This window comes from Hippopotamus amphibius, chromosome 9 (genome assembly GCF_030028045.1).
Source record: "Hippopotamus amphibius kiboko isolate mHipAmp2 chromosome 9, mHipAmp2.hap2, whole genome shotgun sequence".
NCBI classification, from domain to species: Eukaryota; Metazoa; Chordata; class Mammalia; order Artiodactyla; family Hippopotamidae; genus Hippopotamus; species Hippopotamus amphibius.
The window spans coordinates 108,964,862-108,987,144 of NC_080194.1; the positions used below are offsets into that span (position 1 = coordinate 108,964,862).

General features: G+C 42.1%; 1 protein-coding gene across 5 annotated transcripts in view; it reads left to right on the forward strand.

The window, feature by feature from the left end:
- Nucleotides 1-911: 911 nt before the first annotated feature.
- AUTS2 (activator of transcription and developmental regulator AUTS2) overlaps nt 912-22,283 on the forward strand; it is a 1,103,682-nt gene continuing 1,082,310 nt past the window's right edge. For 3 of the 5 annotated variants that reach the window (XM_057695931.1, XM_057695932.1, XM_057695933.1), the window contains exon 1: nt 912-1,628. In XM_057695931.1, the coding sequence (XP_057551914.1) occupies nt 1,320-1,628 (309 nt within the window). In that variant the 5' untranslated portion in view covers nt 912-1,319. Of the gene's footprint in view, nt 1,629-13,553; nt 13,596-22,283 lie in introns of all 5 variants that reach the window. The other 2 variants (XM_057695934.1, XM_057695936.1) reach the window with 1 other exon arrangement.

Consider the following 22,283-nt stretch of genomic DNA (forward strand, 5'->3'; position numbering starts at 1 on the left):
GCTGAGGCAGGCGGGCAGGCGGGCGGGCGGGCAGGCGGGCGGGCGGGCGGCGGCGGCGGCGGCGGCGGCGCGGCCGCGGAGGGGGAGGAGCGGGAGCTGAGTGAGGCGGGCGGGCGGAGGATGGGGCCGTGCCCGGGCTCCCGCTGCAGCCGCCCGGGGACACGCCGTGCACCCTCCGACTCGGGGCTCTCGCGGCGGCGGCGGTGGCAGCGTTAGCGGCGGCGGCGACAGCGGCGTTCCTGGCGCTTCCTGGCCGCGCTTCTCCCTCAGGCTGGGCGAAGAGAAGAGGCAGCGGCGGCGGCGGCGGCACACCGGTGTCTCTCCCGCTGGAGCTTTCTTTCTGCTTTCCTCGTCGACTGACTCGCCCCCTCCCTTTTTTGAGGAAGGGTGACCTCTTCTCTGGGACTGGAAAAAATATTTTTTTGAGGAGCGGGGGGTGGGTGGGTGGCAGCGTCAGGGGCTGCTTCTTCTCTTCTTTCATCTCCCTCTCCTCCCCCCTCCGAGCCCGAAAAGCAAACCCCACAACTGCTCCAGCATCCTCCTTCCCTTCTTCCACCTCCCTTCTCCTCCACCTCCTCCAGTTTCGCCCTCTCCCCTCCTAATTATTTCATTATTATGCTTCCTTCTCTGGGGGGTCTCGTCCCTCTCAGGTCGCTCGGAAGCCTTGGCCACCCCTGGATGCATTTCTTAAAAATTTTGGAGCCAGGGAGTGAGTTTTCTCTGAGGCGTGTGTGAGAGGCGGCGGGGGTGTTTTCCTGCGCGAGGGGCGGGTGAAGTTCATTGCCCCCACTTTCCCGCGACCTTTCCGGACCCGATTTGGAGTCGGGGGTGTGGGGGGGGGGACAGGCGTTTTCGGGGGGCGGGGGGCGCGGCGGAGAATGGCCGCAGGGAGGGCTCCCCGGAGCCTCCCAGTCTCTTGATCAAAGCATTCCGCTATTCTGATTTATTGCCTGCTTGGTGAGTTATTTTTTTTTTCTCTCCTCTAAAGAGACCTGTGTGTTCAGCCATTACTTTGCTCGGCGCTGCTCACAGGAATCTCCGACCCTCGGTGCTGTGGGCAGCCCCGCACTTGGGCTCCTCGGCTCTCGCCCTCGTTCCCGTCCCTCCTCCCTCTCTCCGCCCCTTCCCCCTTTTCTTTCTCTTCTCTTTTCTTCCCCTCTCTCCCTTCTTTCGGCCGCCGTCTCCCCCGCGCCCTCCTCGGGGCGGAGGGAAGCCGAGAAGGGGGAGGGAGGGGTTGGTGTCAATTTTTTTTTGTGCTGCCGCGGCCGGAGCCTGTGGCGGGCAGGCGGCGAGCGGGGAGACCCCGGCGCGGCTGAGCCATGGATGGCCCGACGCGGGGCCATGGACTCCGCAAAAAGCGGCGGTCGCGGTCGCAGCGAGACCGGGAGAGGCGCTCCCGGGGCGGGCTGGGGGCCGGCGCGGCCGGCGGCGGCGGGGCTGGCCGGAACCGGGCGCCCTCGCTCGCCTCGTCGTCGGGCTCCGATAAGGAAGACAATGGGAAGCCCCCGTCCTCCGCCCCGTCCCGGCCCAGACCCCCGCGGAGGAAGCGGAGAGAGTCTACCTCGGCCGAAGAGGACATCATTGATGGATTTGCCATGACCAGCTTTGTCACTTTTGAAGCGCTGGAGGTAAGGGGGACCCCCCTCCCCCCCCCCGGCTTCCCTTTATAGGCACGACCCCCCCGCTCCCCTCGGCTGCGCCCGGCTCTGCTGCCTCCCCCCGCCGCTCTCCGGTCGGTCTGGCTGTCTGTCTGTCTAGGCTGAGGTCTTATTGTTGAGGGGGGGAGCTGGGGGCGCGGGCAGACAGGCAGCAGGAGGGAATCGCCAAGCCGTGCCTGGTCTCCTGGTTTCCTCGTTCTCGCTCGCCTTCCCCCTACGTCCCCTCCCCGCACCCCCTCCACGGCAGATGGGCAGAAAGAAAGGGGTTCAGGCATCACAACAATGCTCCCCCCTCCACGGAGAGCTCTGCCCCTACTCCTTCCTCCTCTCCCTCCCCAATCATGGCTTCTTGGCTGGTGGAAGTCTCTTTGCTGGGTTTGGGGCGCCTGTGGACGGTTCTCTGTGTGCTTTCTACAGAGCCATATGTCCCCGTGTGTGTCTGTATAGTATAGACCTTTCCTGGGTGTCCTCGGGACCGGAGACTGATGGGGTTTTGTGGTTCTTTGCCCCCCTCCCCTGCCCCCTTTTTTTCTTTTCATTTCTTTTTTCTTTCTTTCTTTCTTTCTTTCTTTTTTGGTGAAGCTGGGGAAGGGGGCGTTTTCTCCTGGTTGGGAGAAAGGAAGGAGGGGAGGGAAGAGAGGAAAGGATGGAATATCTTTCTGTATTCCGTACGGGGTTCTATTACAGAAAGGGTTAATTGTAATATTATCTATTCACATACATATGCACATGTGTGCGTACATGAGCAATTCGGTTAAAGGACAGAAAAAGGTACGCCAGGGAGGACTGGTGGGAGGAAAGAATAAAATTCTGGCTGGTATCTGAAGGGCTTGTCACCCAATTGTCCCTCTCCTTTTCCCTTTTTTTGGTGTGTTTCCTTTTCTTTTTCTTTCTGATTGGCTTTGTGTGTGTGTATATCTATGTGTGTCTTTCTTTATTCCTCAGGCACCTGCAGCATTGATTTCCAAATGCACATTTTCCTGCCAGCTAAACGGCTCCTTGGGGTGGTGGTGGGGGACTGGTAGGGGCAGATTGTCCGGGGGTCAGAGGGAAACTCTCTTTACCTGGAGGGATCTGATTTGGTGCTGGCATCTGTCACTGGCCTGTATAAATGTAACCCCCTTTTTTTCCTCTCCCACCTTCCTCTCCCCACCCCCAACACACCACACACACAGAGCGCTTTGAGATTCTGCAGAGTTGGTCCGGCTTTCTTAAACACAAAACGAAGATAGGAGTTGGTCTCTAGCCTTTCCTGCACCTGATGTGATGGTTTGAGGTTCCTGAAAGAAACTTTTCCTTTTCCCTTTGGTTTTTGCTCTTATTATGGTATTGTTTGCAGTGTTCAAGTGCAAGCTTTGTTAATGACAGCTTAAATTTCACATGTGGTAACTGCACAGGTTTAGATTGCTGGTTCTGTGTGTGTGTTTGGATGTCAAGTTCAAATATTTTTTAAAAAGGAAGCCTTCCTGTTAGGGTTGTTCTTTTCTGTTTGAACTGCTTTTTGGTTGGGCTGCTGGTGGTGATGATGGTGGATGGTGGCCAGTGGTTGGGGAGGAAGGGAAGGTGGTGGTATTGGTGGCCATAGATTTTGATGTTAGTGATTGAATCAGTTGTCCTTTGGTTCTAGAACTGGTGCTTTATTGGCTAAAATGGATCTTACACAGTTCTTTTGAGTGTTGAGGCTCACCACTTATTAGGATAATTCTGACTGTGCCTTCAACTTTGCCAAGGTGGGTGGGTACTGTACAGTGAGACCTCTTCTCTCTGTCTCTCTGCCTCTCTCTTGCTTTAAAATAAGAATTGAAATGGCAGTATGTGTCCTAGTACATAAATTAGAAAATGCTGCCTTGAATTTGGTTGCTATCAGTGGTTGGTTTAGGACAGTATTTGTAAGAGTTGCTTACAAGTGGTTTTTCTTCCTGCATGGTTGCCTGGGCTGCCGTGTGGCCCCTCCTCAGTAAGTAAGTAAGAGGGGCCTGCAAACTCCCATGAACATTTTTGAAGGCCAGGTAGAGATAAATGTAACTTATGCAGCTATTTTTGATTGTTTTACTTTTAATAAGTATTTGGGCTTGTGATGTGTGTATACATGTATACATATATATGTATGTATACATATATATGTGTATATATCCATTTGGCTTTTGAGAGAAAATATGCCCATTCTAGTTTCTTAGGGGTGTAAAAAACTTTTCATTTTTAAAGACCAAGTTCTAAGTGTGCCATTAATACCATTCCTTTCCTTGCTGTGATTATTTTTCTGCTACTTATGTAGATTCAAAACCCAGGTTACTTTGATTAGCTGAATATTACACTGCCTTCATATCTGAATAATCATTTGCATATCTTTGTGTGGGTATAAAGGTCTAACTTTTTAAAAAGTTCCTTTAAAACTTTATAGAAAAATTTAAACAAAAATACAGAGAACAGAATAACAAATCCCAGTGTATTGATACACTACCACCAGGTTCAACAGTTGCCAGCTCGTCTCATCTATATGCCATATACTCATTCCCTTCTCCCAGATGTGATGTGAGAAATTTGTATGTATTTCTAAGTGATAATGACTCAAAAAAAAAAAAAACCCCAAATCAAACAACACCCCACCCAAACCCATAGTACCATTATCGCACCTAGGTAAATTAATAACAGTTCCCTAATATCATCAAAGATCCTGTCAGTGTTCACATTTAGGAATCCCAGTTTTTGTAGGAAAACTGTAAATACACTTTTCAGGTTAAAAACACACAGTGGGGAATAAAAATCATCAGGTGTATCTGGTTCTGTGGGACAAGGTAGATCTGTTTGCTGCTTATCACGTTTGTGTCCATGCTGGATGGTCAGACATATGTGTGTGGTGATCATTAAAATAAAACCTCTGGTGTCCCACTGTACTTGGTTTGGAAGGTTTCCTGAACTATCACTGAGAAATATGAGGTCTTATTAGGAAACAGGCAACTAAACTATGGACAGAAATGTATGTTACAGGAGTGCTTTGTAAATGTTAAGAATTATTAGGCTCTTAAGAGCTATCCTAAATACATACTATGTTTTTGTGTCTAGAAATGAAATCAGTTGTCACCACGTATCATCAAGGTTGCTGCTAGTATGATATTGTGATTAGAAGCCAGGAATGTTGGCTTGCACAGCTAAACTTTTAAGCTTATGTGGGTTCAGAGCAGTAGCTAGCAGACTGTGGGGTGTATACTTTGGGTGTTAATGGACACAACACTTGACTCCATGGTTTTGTCTTGAGTAGCTGATTTTGACTTCCCTTTTAAAAAAGAGGCTCCTAACTCATAGTGAAATGTTCTGATAAAATTGTTCCAGACTAACTATGGTTTTACTCATAATACTGGAGGAAAAATAAGAAACTTGTCTAATGAGAACCTACATTTTTATGTTGATTTATTTTTCACTATTGTTGGATTCTTATTTAAAATGATGAAAGCTTTGGACAGAGTTTGAGAAGTCCCACACTTTATATGCAGTGAAACTGGCAGAGGTAGTTTCGTATTCTGCAGGGACGCCTGAGTAATTGTGCCCTGAAGTTCAAGTATGTGATTGTGAAGAGTCTCATGATAGAAGATAAGAGGGTAAGTGAGGAGGCGAAAGTTGAACATGGTGTTCTTTTCATTATGCATTTGAGAAGCAGAATTATCATTTGGTATGGTATTGTTTACTTGAATATTCTTTGAATAAGAGTGAATATCCCCAGATACCTAGCCTTTTAAAAAGTGGTTTCCAGCAAACAAAGTATAAATGGGAATGTTGGGGTTCTAGTACTGTCAGTGTACTCTGATGTGTCAGATAATATTGCCTTTCTGTTTTTATTTGCATTTCTTTCTGTGTAGTCTTGATTAGGAAGCCATGTGAGCACTATGGCTGAAAATTTGCAAATCTATTATTTTCCCCCTTACTCTGCTGTTGTGCACTGGATTCTTAAGGGCAGCCTCCTTTTGTACAACTGACCAAGGGAAGGGAAGATGAAATTGTGGGATTAGCAGATAGGAGGCCAATTGGAGCTTTGCAGTCTTGTGAAAATGAAGGAAGACTCGTTTCTGGTGGGTGGAGGATCAAACCAAGACTTTCACGTGGTCTTCATTTCTTATGTGTTTCAGGGTTTATCCACACAGTGGTAGTGTAAATAGGCTGTACAGAATTTGATGTACTTATAACATGCCAGGTTAGTAGTCTGTAATAATTTACTGTCGTCAAATCTCACTTATTCAGTTGTTTAAAAAACATTAATCATGTTCCTTGTATCAGTCATCAAATATTTATGGAGTGTTTGATGTGTGCAAGGCACTAGAAAGAGTACAAAGAAACCTAAAATATATATAGTATCTTGAAGGAGTGTGTAGTTCAGTTGATAAATTAAGACCAACACCTGTAAAATGATTTTGAAACAGGCACTCAAATGCCTAATACCAACTAAGTGCAGTAGGCTTTCAGAGAACGGATAGTGAGATAGGCTGAAGTGTTTGAAAAGGCTTCCTGGAGAATGTGGGGGCCTAGAAGGTTGAAGTGATTTGGATAGATAGGAAGGTTGTCGGGCTGGGGGTTGGAGGGGGGACATTCTAAGAAGAGGGAATGGTGAAGAAGGCAGAGAAACAAGATGGGTGATTAGGGTTTGGGGACAAGGAAGGGCTGGTAGAAATGAGGACAAAATGTGTAAGTAAAGAGTGCTTGTTAGGGAGTCCGGAGACCAGTGGAGACCCACGTTCCTGGCTTGGCTGTCCTAACTAGTTGAGTGACCTTGGGAAGGCACTCTCTAAAAGCCTTATTTTCTTCTCCTACAAGTTGAGAGGTTTAGAGTAGTTTTAGAGCAAAGGTACCCAAGCTGGAATGGAACATAGTTCTGTGGATATTCATAGGTTGTGTTCCAGACCAAAAAAAATGTGATCTAGTTTTGGAACTTGATGGGCTAGATAAAATTAAATGGGTAACTTGTTCTGCCAGGATTAGAAGTCTTTTGTTATGTTTATATGAGTTTTGAATATTAGAGGAGAAATGATGTGCCTTATTTGCCAATTTGTTTGACCACAGGGCACTTTCATTCTTGGCTTTGGAATTCATAATCTATAATCCAGTGTGGGAAATGCTGGAAAAGATTTCAACAGTCCCTTTCAGATCTTGGAACTTGATCATCTCTGAGTCTAGGGTGAGTGGGCTGATGACAGACAACTTGAAAAACCAGGCACAGAAGTTTGGAGTCAGAGTAGAGGCTGCTGCTTAAGTGAGAGTGGCAAAGCAAGTGTGAGATGTAAGTAATGGTGATTAGTCCACTTCTCTTTATGCTCCCTTTTCCTGCCTGGTGTCAGCCCTTTCATTGATTCTTAGCAACTCCACTATGAGGTGAGTGTTGGCGAGTGATTCTCATTAATAGTTCTTTCAGTGTGATAGCAGCCCAATTCTGATGTCACCAAGCTACCTTTCAGCCAGAGTGAGTTTTATCCTATCTTGGTTCCTTCTAATTTCCAGTACTGCTGATTTTTAGCAAGCTGGGAAAGAAGGCTGGATGAGAAAGGAAGTTGACACTGATGTTAAAAATAAAGGTTTCAAATCATTTGCCTTTCACTCGCTTATGTATGAAGTGTTCGTTCAAGAAAGGTCAGAACCCTTCATCGGCTGTTACACAGCCAGTGAAAGCTGTGGAGCTATGTTTTTGTTACAGTTTTCACTTTCTATCTTGGGAAAATTGGGATGGGACTGTGGGGTAAGTGGGTCAGTTCCAGCATTTCACTTCAGACAGTTTGCATAGCCTTAGGATCTGAGAAGTTCCTAAGTGGTGAGAAAGTTTACAGAAAAAAAGGACCGTGAATAATGTGCTTGCTTATGAATTCATGTATATTACTATACTTAGTGAATTTCAGAATTTCACTGAACAAGGCAGAGCATCACTTCAGGAGTATTTATGTGAGATGAGGTCTAAGATTGTGATATGGTGATTCCACACGCCTTTTGTTAACTGTCGAGATGAACTACTTTAGATCTTTTTGGAAGTAGGCAGGGTATAAATGAATCAGTAAAATTAAATGCTGAATCACAAAGTTAATGATTAGCCTTTGATCCTTTCTGAGAGTGTTTTCCTCTAGCTTTCACTATTGAAAAAGGGTTAAAAAAGAGCATTCAGCGTGATTCCAGGAGATTCAAGGAGCATTGAGGGTGATAAAGAGATTCTAACTATACAACAGTTCTATATGCTGTCAAAAATAAAAGGTGATTATTTAGTTTGAGAGAATGTTAGGATTAGAAATAAGTTCCCCAAGCTAAAAAACCTAATAGTTGAGGGCAGCTGTTAAATAATTTAGGTTCCACTTGCTAAATTTGGAAGCCTTTGGACATAAGGTCTATTGCACTTTTTGATGGAGGGAGTGTGTTGTGTGTGTGTGTGCGCACACGTGTGAGGGTGGGTAGTGGGTTAGTATTTTTACATTTTATTTTACCTCTGTGCTGTAATACACTAATATACTATATGTAGCCTAACTGTAAAAGTGCTTCATACTATGTTTTTTCCTCAAGAAATAACACTTTTTTCAGGGTTAGGATTAAACCCAATATTTTGTTGATATAGGAAAAAGAACTTTTCCTAATGGGATAGCAGCTATTCATTTGAGAAAGTTCTGGGGAAAAAAATCAGATTTAAAAACTCTGAAATAATTGAAGTTTGGAAGAGCAGGATGGAAATTAATTTGGTGAAACCCAAGATAGGAGAGGATCAAAACCAACTTAGGGACATTTAGCTGGGTCAGAACTGTTTTCTTTATATAATCTGTAATCTGTTCCATGAATAGATGAGTTAAGGCTGGTAAGACCCTAAATTTGCATTCCTTCTTCCAGATCTGAACTGTGTTCATCCTTCATTTCTTCTAAGAAACCTTCAGGGTAGGGGATATGCAGTCAGTACCTATCTTTGTAAGGTCACAAAGAATAGGTCCTTTTTATGCTGTTAGTAACTGAGGCGAGGAGGGGTGGATTTCACTTAGTCTGTCTTCCTTTGCTTGCTTAGGAAGAGACTAGGCAAGTACAGGCTTCTGTGTGTCAGTCTTTTTCAGTCTCTGATTCCGTCTTTTTTAAGGGGACTTGTAGCCTGAAATTGTTTGTATTGCTGCTGTTTTTATGTTTTTATTTCACATACTAGTGCATGTTTCAGTCTCATCCTAGGACCCAGTAGATTCCCCACCACATACTGCCCGCCTGCCTCCTCCTCCTCCCCCGCCTCACAACTTCCTTCCCTTCTTTTCTCTTCTCTTCCTTTACTGAGGTAGAATTCTCAAAATTGTGAATATAGTTAATAAAAGGCAATGGATTTAGGAAGTTCTAAATGAGATGTAGAAACTTTAAATTCCAAACCTTCATTATTTGAACATCGACAGTCTGTTTGAGGGACTCTGAAGGTAGCACCATGAGGGTAAATTGCTTGCCTCAGTTTTCTGGGCTGTTATCAGCTCATTATTCTGATTTCTCATTTATATCTGAACTCTGGTTAGAGTTTGCCTGAATAAATACCACAAATGACCAGTGTTTTGGCTTGCCACTGTACTTTGTAGTGCCTTGGAAAACCCAAGTGCAGTAAAATGGAGTCACAAGAGGAGAAGGGAAAGCTCACAGTTTGTAAGTAAAGGAAAATGGCTATTGCAGGTGGGGATTCATTTTTGGCAGAACGCCTTCAAATTGCAGGTACTGTGTGATTGTTATTAACTGAAGCATTTTTAAATGGCCTGGGTTAGATACAGAAGCACAGCCTCTGAAGACAAATTGGGACTCTTGGTTGTATGGGTGAAATCTGATGCCTTTAGGCTGAATCTGGGACAGGGTTTAAGTCAATGCCAGGGTCAAGTTGTGATGATTCCTGAGGGATGTCAGGGATGTTGTTTTCCTTGTCTCCACACCTACCTTCCCCTGTAGCTCAGCCCACCAACTTCATTTTACATTTCTGCATAGTTTCTCATGGCAATGATATTTTAGAGCTTGAAAAGAAAAGAGTCTAGTATTACAATGATTTCTTGATAGTGGTTGCTAGGGTCTCTGTTCCGTTATGCTTACTGGCTAAAGATTGCTGGCTAAAGGTGATTTAGTGAATACTTTTCCATAGTTAGAAACTAAATAAGAAAAAAAAAAAACCCAAGGGAGTAAAGATGTAGATGGAACAATAATTGAACATTAGAGTATCACTTGTTTTCCAGGCACATACTAGAAATTCCAGTGTTCCACCCATTCTCTCTGTACGTGTTCAGTTGGCAAAAATAATGAAGGTCCTGGATTGTGCTGTTCTAAGAGATGACTTTTATAATTATAGTGAAATTATACTTTAACTGGGGCAAAGGGGGAAACAAACATTTGGTATTGCATATTGCAAAGTTTGCTCCTTCCTCATTTGTTAGGTTCATCAGTTTGATTATTTGTGAAATTTACGATTTTGAGATTAATGGGCAGAGCTACATCGTCAGGGGGTGTTATCCTAAAGTTAGGACCTCAGCTTTTTCAGAGCAGTCTTTTGATCCATTTCACTTCAGCTATTGTTGGCTGATGTGCTTTCTAAGCCAGAGCCGCATTAGAGGCACAGATGTTGTCTTTAGAAATGCAGTACTTCTACCTCTCATTTTGCAAATGAAAACACAGCCCAGAGGGGTTAATTGTCCTGCTTAAGATCGCACTGGGAGTTAGAGGCTCTCACTGTTATCCAGTGAAACTAGGAGACTGTTTTTCCTCAGTGCTTGGATTCCCAAGGATTGGGAACATTGGAAGGTTAAAAAAAAATTACTACAAATGAGGATGATCACCCATGATTGTAAAGATTTCCATTTTTTTTCCAAGAGATTTTCTGATTATTACTCAGTGTCAAGAACCTTTTAAAAGCATTCTGCTTTCCTCCAGTACACAATTGGCCTTTCTCTGCAGGTTCACTAGTCTTTTTTAACACCCCCTCCCCTCCGTAATGAAGATGTAAAAGAAAAAATAAGCATTAGGGTGATGATATGAGGGTTTCTCATCCTTAAATATCAGGTGGAAAGATAAAATAATTATTTGGATGTAAGATGATTTTAATGTGGCTCACTTAAAATTTTAACGTGATTTTTTTGGATAGAATACTTTCTTCAGGCTGGCAATTCAGAGAGACTCAGAGCAACTTACCAACGTTGGTAGCAGAACATTTGAAACAAGTGAATTTTGGAGTATGGTTGAGTTGAGGATTCAACCAAACTTTTCTTCTGAAGAAGAAATACTCAAAATATTAAATCCACATGACGTGTTGGCTAAGGCATCTTGCCTATTTATTGCTGAACCAGAAAATTTATAACAGCTGTTTGTCATGTGTGTATATTTATAGCCATTCATATAATGAGAAGAAGTTTTCATGAGATTGTAATAACATATCAAGATGGATGTAATTAAAACAGAAGCAGATTGACACCCTGAATTAAAAGCAAACCATAAACCAGGATACCTGAGCATTGTGCCTCACATATTTGCTGCAGGGGGCAGTCAGCCAAATATGCAAATAAAAAGACATTGATGAATTTCCCTGGGTGTGTGTGTTGTGGTTGCAGAGAACCCAACTATTTTATTAATCTTTTATCAAGCATTGTTTAGATTGCAGCAGCAATGGAATGTATTAATTTGGCAGACCAAATAGCTTAGGACCAGAAAGTAGGAAATAATAAGGGGAAGACATGATTGATATACTGTCCTATAAATAACACATGCGACTGACAAAGGGGCTGAGTAATCTTTAGATCTGTGCTTGATGTCACTAATGGAGTTGTTAAACCAGGATGTTTGAGTTGAACTTCAGTCAGAGAGGCTGCGTCCCATTTAAAATGCAGGTCTGTGTCTAGTTACACCCTGGACTGATGTGTTGACAAAACTGGTGTAAATCGAATTTTTGTAAATTGGATGAATGCACCAGGGGAATCTTACTGTGAAAAATATGATTAAAAAAGAAAATCAAGTGTGCAGAGAAGCTTGGGTTTTGGCGGAGTGAATCTCTTTAGATGGGCATTGCTTTTCCTAAGACACTTTTCTGCGTGTTCCCTGTGCTCATGGAAGAAAGTGACTGTGAGATTTGCATTTGCTGTACAGGTTTCATACTTCACTTGGTCGGTGCTTCCAGGAATAATTGGTGGTGATTTGAATAAGCCCGCATCATTCAGATTTCAGAGGTTGGTTTTCTAGTGCATGCTAAGAAGGGCATGCAGCTATGAATATGGAGTGTGATTTCCATATCTGTTCCATTGGGGGGTCCAGGCATGTCATAACCACTTCAGAATCATGATTGTATGGAGACACCCAGCTATATTTTTTTCTATATGACAGTTCAGTTTTAAAATTGTAAAGTTGCCAAATGCAGGGCTGTATTGTTATTAGGGAAGTCAGTGACATCTGTTATATCTTGTTAACCAGGGGAGGAAAATGCTTTAATCAAAACATCTAATTATGCCCTCTCAACTGATGAAAGATCTTTTGCTAAATTTTTGGAATTGGCCTTAATGGAAGAAGCTGGCTTTTACAGGAACTGTGAAATAAATTTACTCTTTTTATTTGAAAAATACTTATTTTTCAAATGGTTAACCATGGTGACATAAGAGTATTTTAATTTTATCAAATTGCTCTTGTGCTGTGTGTTGAAAATAGATATTTTCAGAAGTTGTCTAAGCCAGCATGAAGTTTTTGTTTTTGTCCCCCCTCTCACCCTCATAGCATATGAGGCCCCAGAGGGAGTTTGCACTTCCAGATGTGAGCCTAGAAAGATACATGGTGGCTGAGAGCCACCTGGGAGGGAGAAAATGATAATTATAGGTGAGAGGCTGGGGGATAATTCAGCCTATGTGCTGGGAGGCGTGATTTCACACCTGAGTGTTAAAACCTGCCCTGTTAGACAGTTGTGTTGTTTTAAAATTAGTTTTAGTAATCTAATGTAGAAATGGCTCAGGTCACCTTCAGTTGAAGGAATATAACTGTTTTTAAGTATTGAATATATAATGTGATTCCAGAAATATTTCTGGTGTTTAAACTAGTTTCATGTAATATCTGAAAGTATAAAAAATTGTCTTTAACTTAGCATATCTACAACACTTCTAGCTCCCTTGATCACTTTATAAAAATTGTTAAATGTTTTGGTGTTGTATTTTGGATCATTCAGACTTCAAACCTGCCTAGTAAAGCCATCATTTATCTGTATTTCAACCCAGAATTAATTTTATCTGCAGCAGTTCTGTTTCCAGAATCATAGATAATAACAACAATAGTGATTGAATAATAATAATAATAATACACTTACTGATAATCTTAATGCTGACCTGAGAGCAATGCTTTATTTCATAGGTTTCAGAGTATTTCATCTTTTGAAATGATTTTCCCATGAATTGAGATCTTGGGGAAAGCCTAAGGGAGTTTTTGAAGCGTTGACCATGACACAATGTACTCTGTATTTTATTTGGGATCTGGGGAGAAGTTCAGGTGCTATTAATTTTTTCTTGGTCTGTTTTATACTCTGTCATGGGTTATTGTGTGTAACTTGGGAGTATGATTGGAACCTTGGAAAAAAGGGAGCCAGAGTTGTCTTCCTATATTTGTAATGTGTTGTTTTATCTCCCTCTCTTCTCTAACTTTAGCCTCTGTACTCTCCTTACATATGTCTTTCTTGGGGTATTTGAGGCTTTCAGAATTGTTGCTTCCTTTATTCAGTAATCCATGGATAGTAAGTACTCAGTCAGTGCTTATTTAGAGTTGACCTATTTCCATGAAAATTCCATGAAAAGAAATTTTAGAAAAGGGGGCTGCTGTTTACTGAGTACTTACTCTGTGCGAGGCATTGTGCTTAGAATTTTGCATTCATTGTCTCATTAGAGCTACGTTGTGGAAGTAATGAATGATATCCCTGTTTTACAGTTGAAGACACTGAAGCTCAGAGAGGTTGTCATCTTACCTAAGGTCAGTACAAGAGAGGCAGGAAGCAGCGGTTTCTGCCTGACCTGAAAGCTTGTGATACTCATCCCTTTCCACTCTTCTTTTAATACAGATTCATTTTCATTCTGTGAGAGAGTCCCAAATGGGTCTCTGGTAGATCACAGTTATTTGTTCCTTGATGCTGCTGAAAATTGTCTTGGTTACAAAGGATTTTCTAGGTATAATAATAGGATTTAGGGAGGGAAGAGTACCTCACCATATTTTGGGAAGTTCTTTATTTTCTTTTTAAAAGCTGGAGCTTATTCTAGGGGGCTGCCACTCAGACAGTACATCTGTAGCATATTTGTTGTTGGTTTGATTTTGTTTCTCCTTTTCTTTCTGTCCTTTTCATTATTTTCCCCTGTATTAAAATCTGACCTTTTTCCTAGTCACATAGTTCATAGCTTTTCTACATAGTTCAGGTAGATTTTAAGCCTTTGTCAAAGGCAAGGGCTCAGGCTTATAATATTCAGGGTAACTGTGTGCCAGTCTCTGTACTGAATCCTTTCATATACATATCTCGCTGATTTCTTACAACAGCCCCCTGGAACAGAAGTGTAAATTTGGAGAAGGGACTGGTACCCTGTCAACAGGTCACTGTGGGTGTAAGCTTATTTTCCACTATAAATTCCTAGGTATTTTGTCTGGTTTTTAAACTATTCTAGGAAGTGACACTTCTCTTGGCAGTCTATTCCGCAGTAAAATAGACCTTACTGCTAGATTTTGGTTTTTGTAATAGGCACTCCTTTTTTTTCCCCACCTCTGGTGAAAGAACTAAATAGTTCCTTGCTTTTCTTGATATCCTTAACTTGAAGGTACCAGTGACAAATGGTGCATTATTTCATCTGTCATTATTTCATTATTGTAAGCACATTTGCAAATTGTTCTCCCCCATACCCCACTCCACCCTGTAGAGGTTTGTTTATGCTGCAGAGAGTATGCTAATGAATGTGACTGTTAAATTTGCTTCTTAGGGAAATCCCAACTGTGATTAGAGTACTGTGCATTCTTGAGAAGCCCCCCTTTCATCTCCTCTGGGCCAAATTGGGCCTCCACACAGTGCATCTTCTAGGACTTAAGGATTCAGACCTGGCTGATGACCATCCCTTAAGGAGTAGTATAACACACACACACACACACACACACACACACACTCTCTCTCTCTCTCTCTCTCTCTCTCTCTCTCTCTCTCTCTCTCTCTCCCCCCCTCCCCTCCCTGGGCCTGAAATTTCAGAAGATGTCTGGGTGAAAATATGAAGATCAAAGTAGACACTTCTGTGAAAAGTCTCTTTTTGGAGAGAGGAGGCAGTTTCTTCTCATAACCATTATGCTCTGAGACCTGCAGTTTTGCACATCCAGAATGGAAATACAGCAGATTTCAGTTTTTAACAGTGTATGATTATAGGGGAGACCTATGTCAAAGCATGTCCTTTGAAATTTTATTGTAACTATAAAAATCTAGTGTCATAAGCACCACACCTTTAGGTCCAGAATTTTAAAAGTGATTCCTTATACCTGAATTTTCTGTGTTTATACAATATGAGTTCTGTATTACTCTATATTATTCTCAGGCCTGTCCCAGGTTGTGAACACTAGGTAGGATCTGTGTATTTTAAACTTTTCCTTGTGTTGTTCCTTGCCTCTCGGGTGGTTTGTAATAACTGGTTGTGATGTTTTCTATGAGGTTGGGTATAGATGGGTGTCAGTTTCACTTCAGGGCAGTGGGTGCCCTCTGTTTACTGTTTTTAGATGAACACTACCTTAGCATTCCGTTGTGGATTTCTATATCAGCTGCCCATATTTCATCTGTTCTCATATTTCATTTAGTATGGTGTACCTGGGATTAAGGACAGAGAAATATGTATGCTCTGGCTGATTTGGAAATTACATTGTTGAAATACAGCCCATATGGCCATTGTAAAATGGTTAGTACTGCATATAATTGCCTTCCCAATGATGTGCTTTGTCATTACTTCCATCTTCCAAGAAGCACTCCTGTAGCATGCTGACAGCAATGTCGTCATTAGAAAACATATGGACATGCAAAGGCATTAAATTGTCTTTAGTTTAAGGATTAGATTACAGCATTAGAGGATGGGTCACCACGCTTTCAGTCAATTACTCTTGCTTAGTTCAGCACTGCTGGGCTGGATGATGGAGATTCGCAAAAGTCCTGTTTACTTGTTTGCTGAGTATATTTTGTATCTTTCCTGCAATTTTGAGGAGGTCTTTGAGCTGTGCATAAGATCTCATCACAGTATTGTAGTCAGCTGGCTTTTCTGGGGATTTTCTCACAACTGCTCATGCCATGTGCAGAGTTCTTTTCTAGGACATGATACTCCCTCCATTGATGTTTTCCTGAATGTAAGTCCAAAGCTGGCTAAGGCAGGAGGTCATTTAGATATAAAAAGAGACTAAGTGGAGTCAGGAAGTCACCAGGTGGCTGCCATGTTGCCCAAATTTATATCCTCCATTGTATAACGTCTGCACCACCCTTCTTCCTTATCCCTTTAGAAGCAGTGAGATTTTTGCAGCCTAGAGCCTTAGTGGTAGGTCCCAGAGGCTCACAGACAGTGTAGCAGGGCATGGAAAGAGACCCCAGCCTGCTCCCGCTCCCCATAATAGGACATTCCTACTATTTGGTTGTACTGTAGATATTTTAGGAATACAGCAGTTCTGGGACATGGTATGGTTTGAGTTTTTAGGGTACTTTTTGCAGCTGCCAGTGAATAATAAGTGAAATCACAGAACGCAAAGTCATTTATCAAATTTAATGTTTCTCTTTGGAGTCTCACACAAATAACATGGACTTGGAGACTTTCTGAGTAATAGGTGACTTTGGAGATCGTTTGGGTAATGGTTTTGGGGCACCTCAGGGGACACTGAGTCAGCTGAGGGGAGGCCTTGACCTCATTCAACCACAGCTCCACCTTTACGTGTTTTAATATATTAAGGGTAAGATTCTCTTTGGGAAGAAAAAGGTATCTGAATTCTTACGTTCTTTCATTCAATAAATATTTATCAATTGCTTCTGTGAGCCAGGCAGGCACTGTTCTAGGCACAGGGGATGCTGCAGTGAATAGGAGAAATAGATATCTGCTCTAATGGGGTTTATGTTGTAGCAGAGGTGGAAGACATGCTGTGAATCATAAACAGATACACAATGTGTTGAGTGGTGACAGGGTTTTTAAAAGCAGGATAAGGATATGATAGAATCTGGTCTGTGTGTGCAGGTGTGCAGATGTGCAATTGTATAGAGGTGGTTTCAGGTGAGGCCTCTTCTAGGTGGTGACAGTTGAGCAGAAACCTGAAGGAAGTGAGGGAGCCAGCAATGTGGATAGCCAGGGGCAGAGCGTTCAAGTGGAGGGAAGAGCAAGGGTGAAGGCTTTTGAGGAAGGAGTGGTTTGGTATGCAGTGACTGTAGGAGGTGATGGGGGCTAGAATAGAGTGAGTGAGGAGGAGAGGGGCAGAGATGGGGGAGGTGCCTGTAGGAACTTTGACTTTTAAACCCAAGTGATTTGAAAAGTTTAAAAACAGTGAGAACAACTGTCCAAAGCCCTCATTTCCCAACTAAAGTCTTTGAACTTCCCTAAGATCACTTAACTGGTATTAAAACAAGACCGGATCTAAAACTCACATTCCCATTGTACCTCGCTGCCACACTCCGCCGTAGGAGCTGTAGGGCATCTTTTTTGGAAACCAGAATATTTGTGTCTCCTCTCCTGTTTATATGGATATAGTTCTCCCAAAAGACATGCTTCAAAAATATACAGAATTCCGACACCTAATCACCACAAACGGGAAACTAGCTCTGTTCTTCAGTGCCAGAATTCACCACCATTTGGGTAGTAATTTGAATAACAACAGCAACAACAGTGATAATGATGGCTAACATTTATCAAGGGCTCACTGCATGTGATTGTCATTCTACCTAGAGCATTCTTACATTTAACCCTCACAACAGCCCTATGAAGTAGGTAACTTTATTATCCTCATTTTAGAGATGACAAAACTGAGGTTCAGAGAAGTTAAATAACTTTCCCAGGTTGTAGAGCCAGAATTTGAGCCCAGACTGACTGAATTCAGGGCCTGCACTGCCTCCTTAGTGAGGAGGAGGTGGGTGTGCTTGTCACTGGATAAACATTCACTGGAATATGCTCTTCCATGGTTCTAGAGCTGAGCAATAGGAGTAATACTGTCTTGTCGCAACCCACTTCGGTGTTTGATTATGTAAAGGATTTCATAGCCAGTCTGGCTTAGTCCTGGCAGCTCTGCCGATTTTAGGTGGATTGTTGGTTAAGCAGATAGATACCTTTTGGCCTTTCTGCACTGAATTTGACTGGGACATTTTTCAAGACCTGTACTGTGAAGTATATGACAGAATTCAGACCCATATTTTCAAGTCAGCAGACCCAATTGAATTGGTCTTGATATTTTGTTTCTCCCCCGTGGAATAAAAGCCCCAGACACTACCAGTGCCAGTATTCCTTAGGATGTACTTTTTAGTACTTGTGCATTTTGAGGACCAATATATGGTGAGCTTGCTTTAAACTATATTTGTGTAAAAAAATGCATATATATGTACATATAGGACTATGAAATATTTCATAAATATGGAATAGTATAAAGCATAACATGACCAACACCTGTGGACCTACCACCAGCTTTAACAGACCTTAGCACTTTCTTAAAATTGGGCTAATTTTAGTGTGTATTGTCTGAGGAGGAAGCAAGTCAACTGTAAGCCTTAGAGCAGGGGATTCTCAAATCTAGCTGCACATTAGAATCCCCTGGGGAACTTAAAAAAAATCCCCATACCCACGGGAGGGTGGAGAGGGCCCCCACCTCATCATCAGAACTTTTAAAAGCTCCCCAGGGGTTTGTGTTGTGCAGTCAGGGTAGAGACCTTCTGTTTGAAGGAGGGTGTGTCAGTTTTTCTTCACTGGGTTTTCTCAGATGCCCAGTACCATGCCATGTGTTTTATGAACTGTACTCCTCGCCTTTATTTTTCATTTTCACTGTCAAACTTTTTAATGTGGTCTGTCTTCCAAGATTTTGAAGGGTAATGCCCTAGGATGCTCCTTTCCTGATGCTATCTTCCTCCCATCCATAACTGAGAAAAGCTGGGGATACATTTACGTATTTATTACAAAGCCTTTTAGAGACTAGGAAGGGGGCATTAGAAAGGGGACTGAGAAATTCAAAGGTGCTTCTCTTGGGAAGTGTTTGGGATAAGGCAAAAGTTGTTATAAAATTACCATAGAAGTTAGTGAGGATGCATGATTTCACTTTGAAAACCTGGAGTCCCATGCATCTTTACAGGAAAGCTCTGAGCTGTTGGGTGGCAGTTGAGGGCTTTTTTTGGCCCAAGACACAGCTTTATCAGTAAGATCTGGGGTAAAATGTACAGTAAGATGTGTGTGACCACCAGAGTGGCCAGTTCTCTGTGGATACATCTGAGACTGTGACATGTTTCAGAATTACTTTCGGGACTTCCCTGGTGATGCAGTGGATAAGATTTCGCACTCCCAATGCAGGCAGCCTGGGTTCAATCCCTGGTCAGGGAACTAGATCTCACATGCATGCCACAACTGAGAGTTTGCATGCCACAGCTAAGGAGCCTTGTGCTGCAACTACTGCCTGGTGCAAGCAAGCAAAAATAAAATAAAATAAAATAAATAAATAAATAAATAAATAAATAAATAAATAAATAAATAAAAAATAAAATACTGTCAACTCTTGATTATGCGGGCCCTGATTTTCTCCTGTGGGTCTTAGTTCCCTGGGGCATCCACACCCCTTCTGCCCACTCACGCATTTAATAAAATGGTTACTGAGTTTCTTCTGTGTGCCAGGCACTGTTCTAGGCACTGGGGGTAAACAGAGCCCCTGGCTTCAAGGAGTGACATTCTGGGTGTGACATTCTGGTGTCATATTGTTGTTTGATGTGTCTAACGGAGAAAAAGGTGTGGTGGGGCTGTAATCCTCCCCTAGAAAAGCTCTAAGGGAACCATTAGGCAAAACGTTTTTGCCTCACTTTGCTTAAATTAAGTTTTTTGGTTTTGGGGATTTTGATTACAAATGTTTTCACAAATGTATTTCTTCAAGGAAGGTTAAGCATTGGGACATTAAAGTTTGCAGGGACTTTTGGAATCAGTGGGATTTTATTTTAGTAGTTACCAGCTTAACGTGATGGGAACAAAATAGGTATACAGCTTAAGGTTAAGCTTAGAAAAGGTGCTGGAGAAATAATGATACTCGATTCTCTTTCTGCTTGAAGTAGAATCCCCTAATCCACCTGCATGCTCATAAATTTGAGGGAAAGGAAAGCAGAAAAGGAAAGTTTATTTCTAGGGCTCTATACTGGGCTGTGCTATCAGGTTACTTTCACTGGGGAGACTTAATCAGAAGTGAAGCTTAAACCTGTCACAGTCAGGGAATTGGGCACTGATGAATACCACTGGATCCCCGAATAGAGGGAATGCATTAGAGATTATGTTTGGAGTCAGTCAGTAAAATAGATCATGAGAAGAAAATGTCAAGTTTGAGTGAAAAAATTACTGAAAAAGAAATCTTACAGCTTTTGGGTTACGTGGAGGAAGAAAACAGTGGTTGATATGATCTCCTTGCTGGGTCATCATCTTCACCAGGTATAGTTGTTGACTAAAGAGGGAGAACTAAATTCCATCATGTAAAGAACTCTCTATCTGTGAGCTCTTTAGAGATAACCATCTTAAAATAATAGGAAAGCAAGTATATGTTGTTTTCATCAGCTTTTGGATTGCTGAAGTAGACTTTGACTTCAGTGTGTGAGGGGGTGGGTGGGAAATGAGATTTTTTTTGTTATTATTGTTCAAAGGGTGAAACACTTTCTCTTTCTAGTTTAGGCTTTCCTAGTGGGTTTAGACATCCGTGGGTCCTTGGGCACTGTGTGTGCAGGTGAATAGAGATTCCAGTACTTGTGTACCTGCCCACATCAACAGGTTTGGGAATAAACCTGAGGGACTTCTGAGGGTTCATGGAAGAGAACCAAAGTTTTGCATCAGAACTCATATAGAGATACAAAATGTTTTTGTTTCTCCTTTGATTAGAAAGGACATGAAGGTACTTAATTGTCAACTTTATCTCCACCATTAGCTCAGTATTGATGTATTTGGTAATTATAATGAGAACTAGCATTTACTGAGTGCTTGCTATGTGTCAGGTATTGTTATAATTGCTTAATCAATTTGTGTGATCCTCACACAGTGGTTCTAGGAGGTAGGTGCTGCTGTGATCTCTATTTTGTGGGAGAGGAAACAGCTACAGAGTTCATACCCAAGGTCATACAGCATGTAAGTGGCCAACCCCATCCATTCTGGCCTCAGAGCCTGAATTGAACCACTGCACCATAGAACTTAAATCATTGCCTTTTAAGAGTATTATTCTGATCTTGTTTTAATGGGGTTTTCGACCCTTTCTTAATCCCTTCTCTGTATGTTTTCACAGGTGATAGTATACTCCTTAGGCTGTCACCTTATTACAGATGATAAAACAGATCTAGAAAATTATGTTATATAACCACTCTGTACGACCTACTGAGTTAGTGGTAGGACAGTGATGTGGAACCCAAGTTTCCTAGTATATAGGTCACTGCTTTTCCCACTGCACTGTATGGGTTCCATAAAAATTGTTTTTAACTGAACTAAAAATTTATAAATTTAATTTGTGTCATTCCTGTGGAAGAACTGAATTAAAATAGATAAGGACTGCGTGATTTTGCCCTAGGGAGGAGGGTGGTAGGCATTTTAGAGACTAACACTTGCCTGTGGGGTTATCTGACCTACTCTGAGGACATCTTTCTAGTCTTTGGTAGGTTTACTTAAAAGTGGAAAGTATTTAGAGTATAAGAGCCATCCTTAGACTTGGGTTTTTCATGACTTGAAGATTTCTGGAAGGGCAAGTGTTTTTTGTTTTTGTTTTTTTCTTTTTTTAGATTTAAATTGGTTGTGTGTCCCATTGGAAGTTAAAGTTAAAAAGACATGAATGGGGGAAAAAGGCCTAAATGCAAGTCTTCCTTAGCTCCATTTCCCTGTCTGGCAAATAAGACTTTAAAAGAGGGTGTAAAGAACCACTTTGATTCTTGGTGTTTGGCTTTTTGTTTTTGTTTGTTTTTTCTTCTGGTCCTGTGATTCCTTTTGTTGTAACCTCTTTCCTTGGCTAATGCTTTGTTTAAAAACAAGTGCTCTGGTATTCTAAAACAAATTATCCAGCAGGCTCCCTGATTGTGCTCTCAGATAAAAGACCCCAGGGTAGTGCTCTTTCTATCTTTGAATTGCAGTTGCCTGTGCATACCCAAAAGCAAAATTCAGTTTACTGCTGAGCTTCCAACCCAGATTAATGTGGTTATCTAAAAGCGGAGAATATAAATTTGAAAGGGGAAATGTGGATTGGGTTTAACCCTTCAAAGACCTCTAACGGGAACCTGCTATAATCGGTAGTAGAGTTTTGTCTGGGGTGAGAAACTGCGGGCTCCAGTTTGTCTTTGAGTTTTTTGCTAAATGACTTTGGTTGTGTCATTAACGTCTGGAAATCTAAACTCTCAATGACACATTAATGATAATGAGAATGGGGGCAGGCTCCCAGACTGTGCTGTGGAAAAAGCAGTTGCTCAGATTTTGCCAATGACCCCAA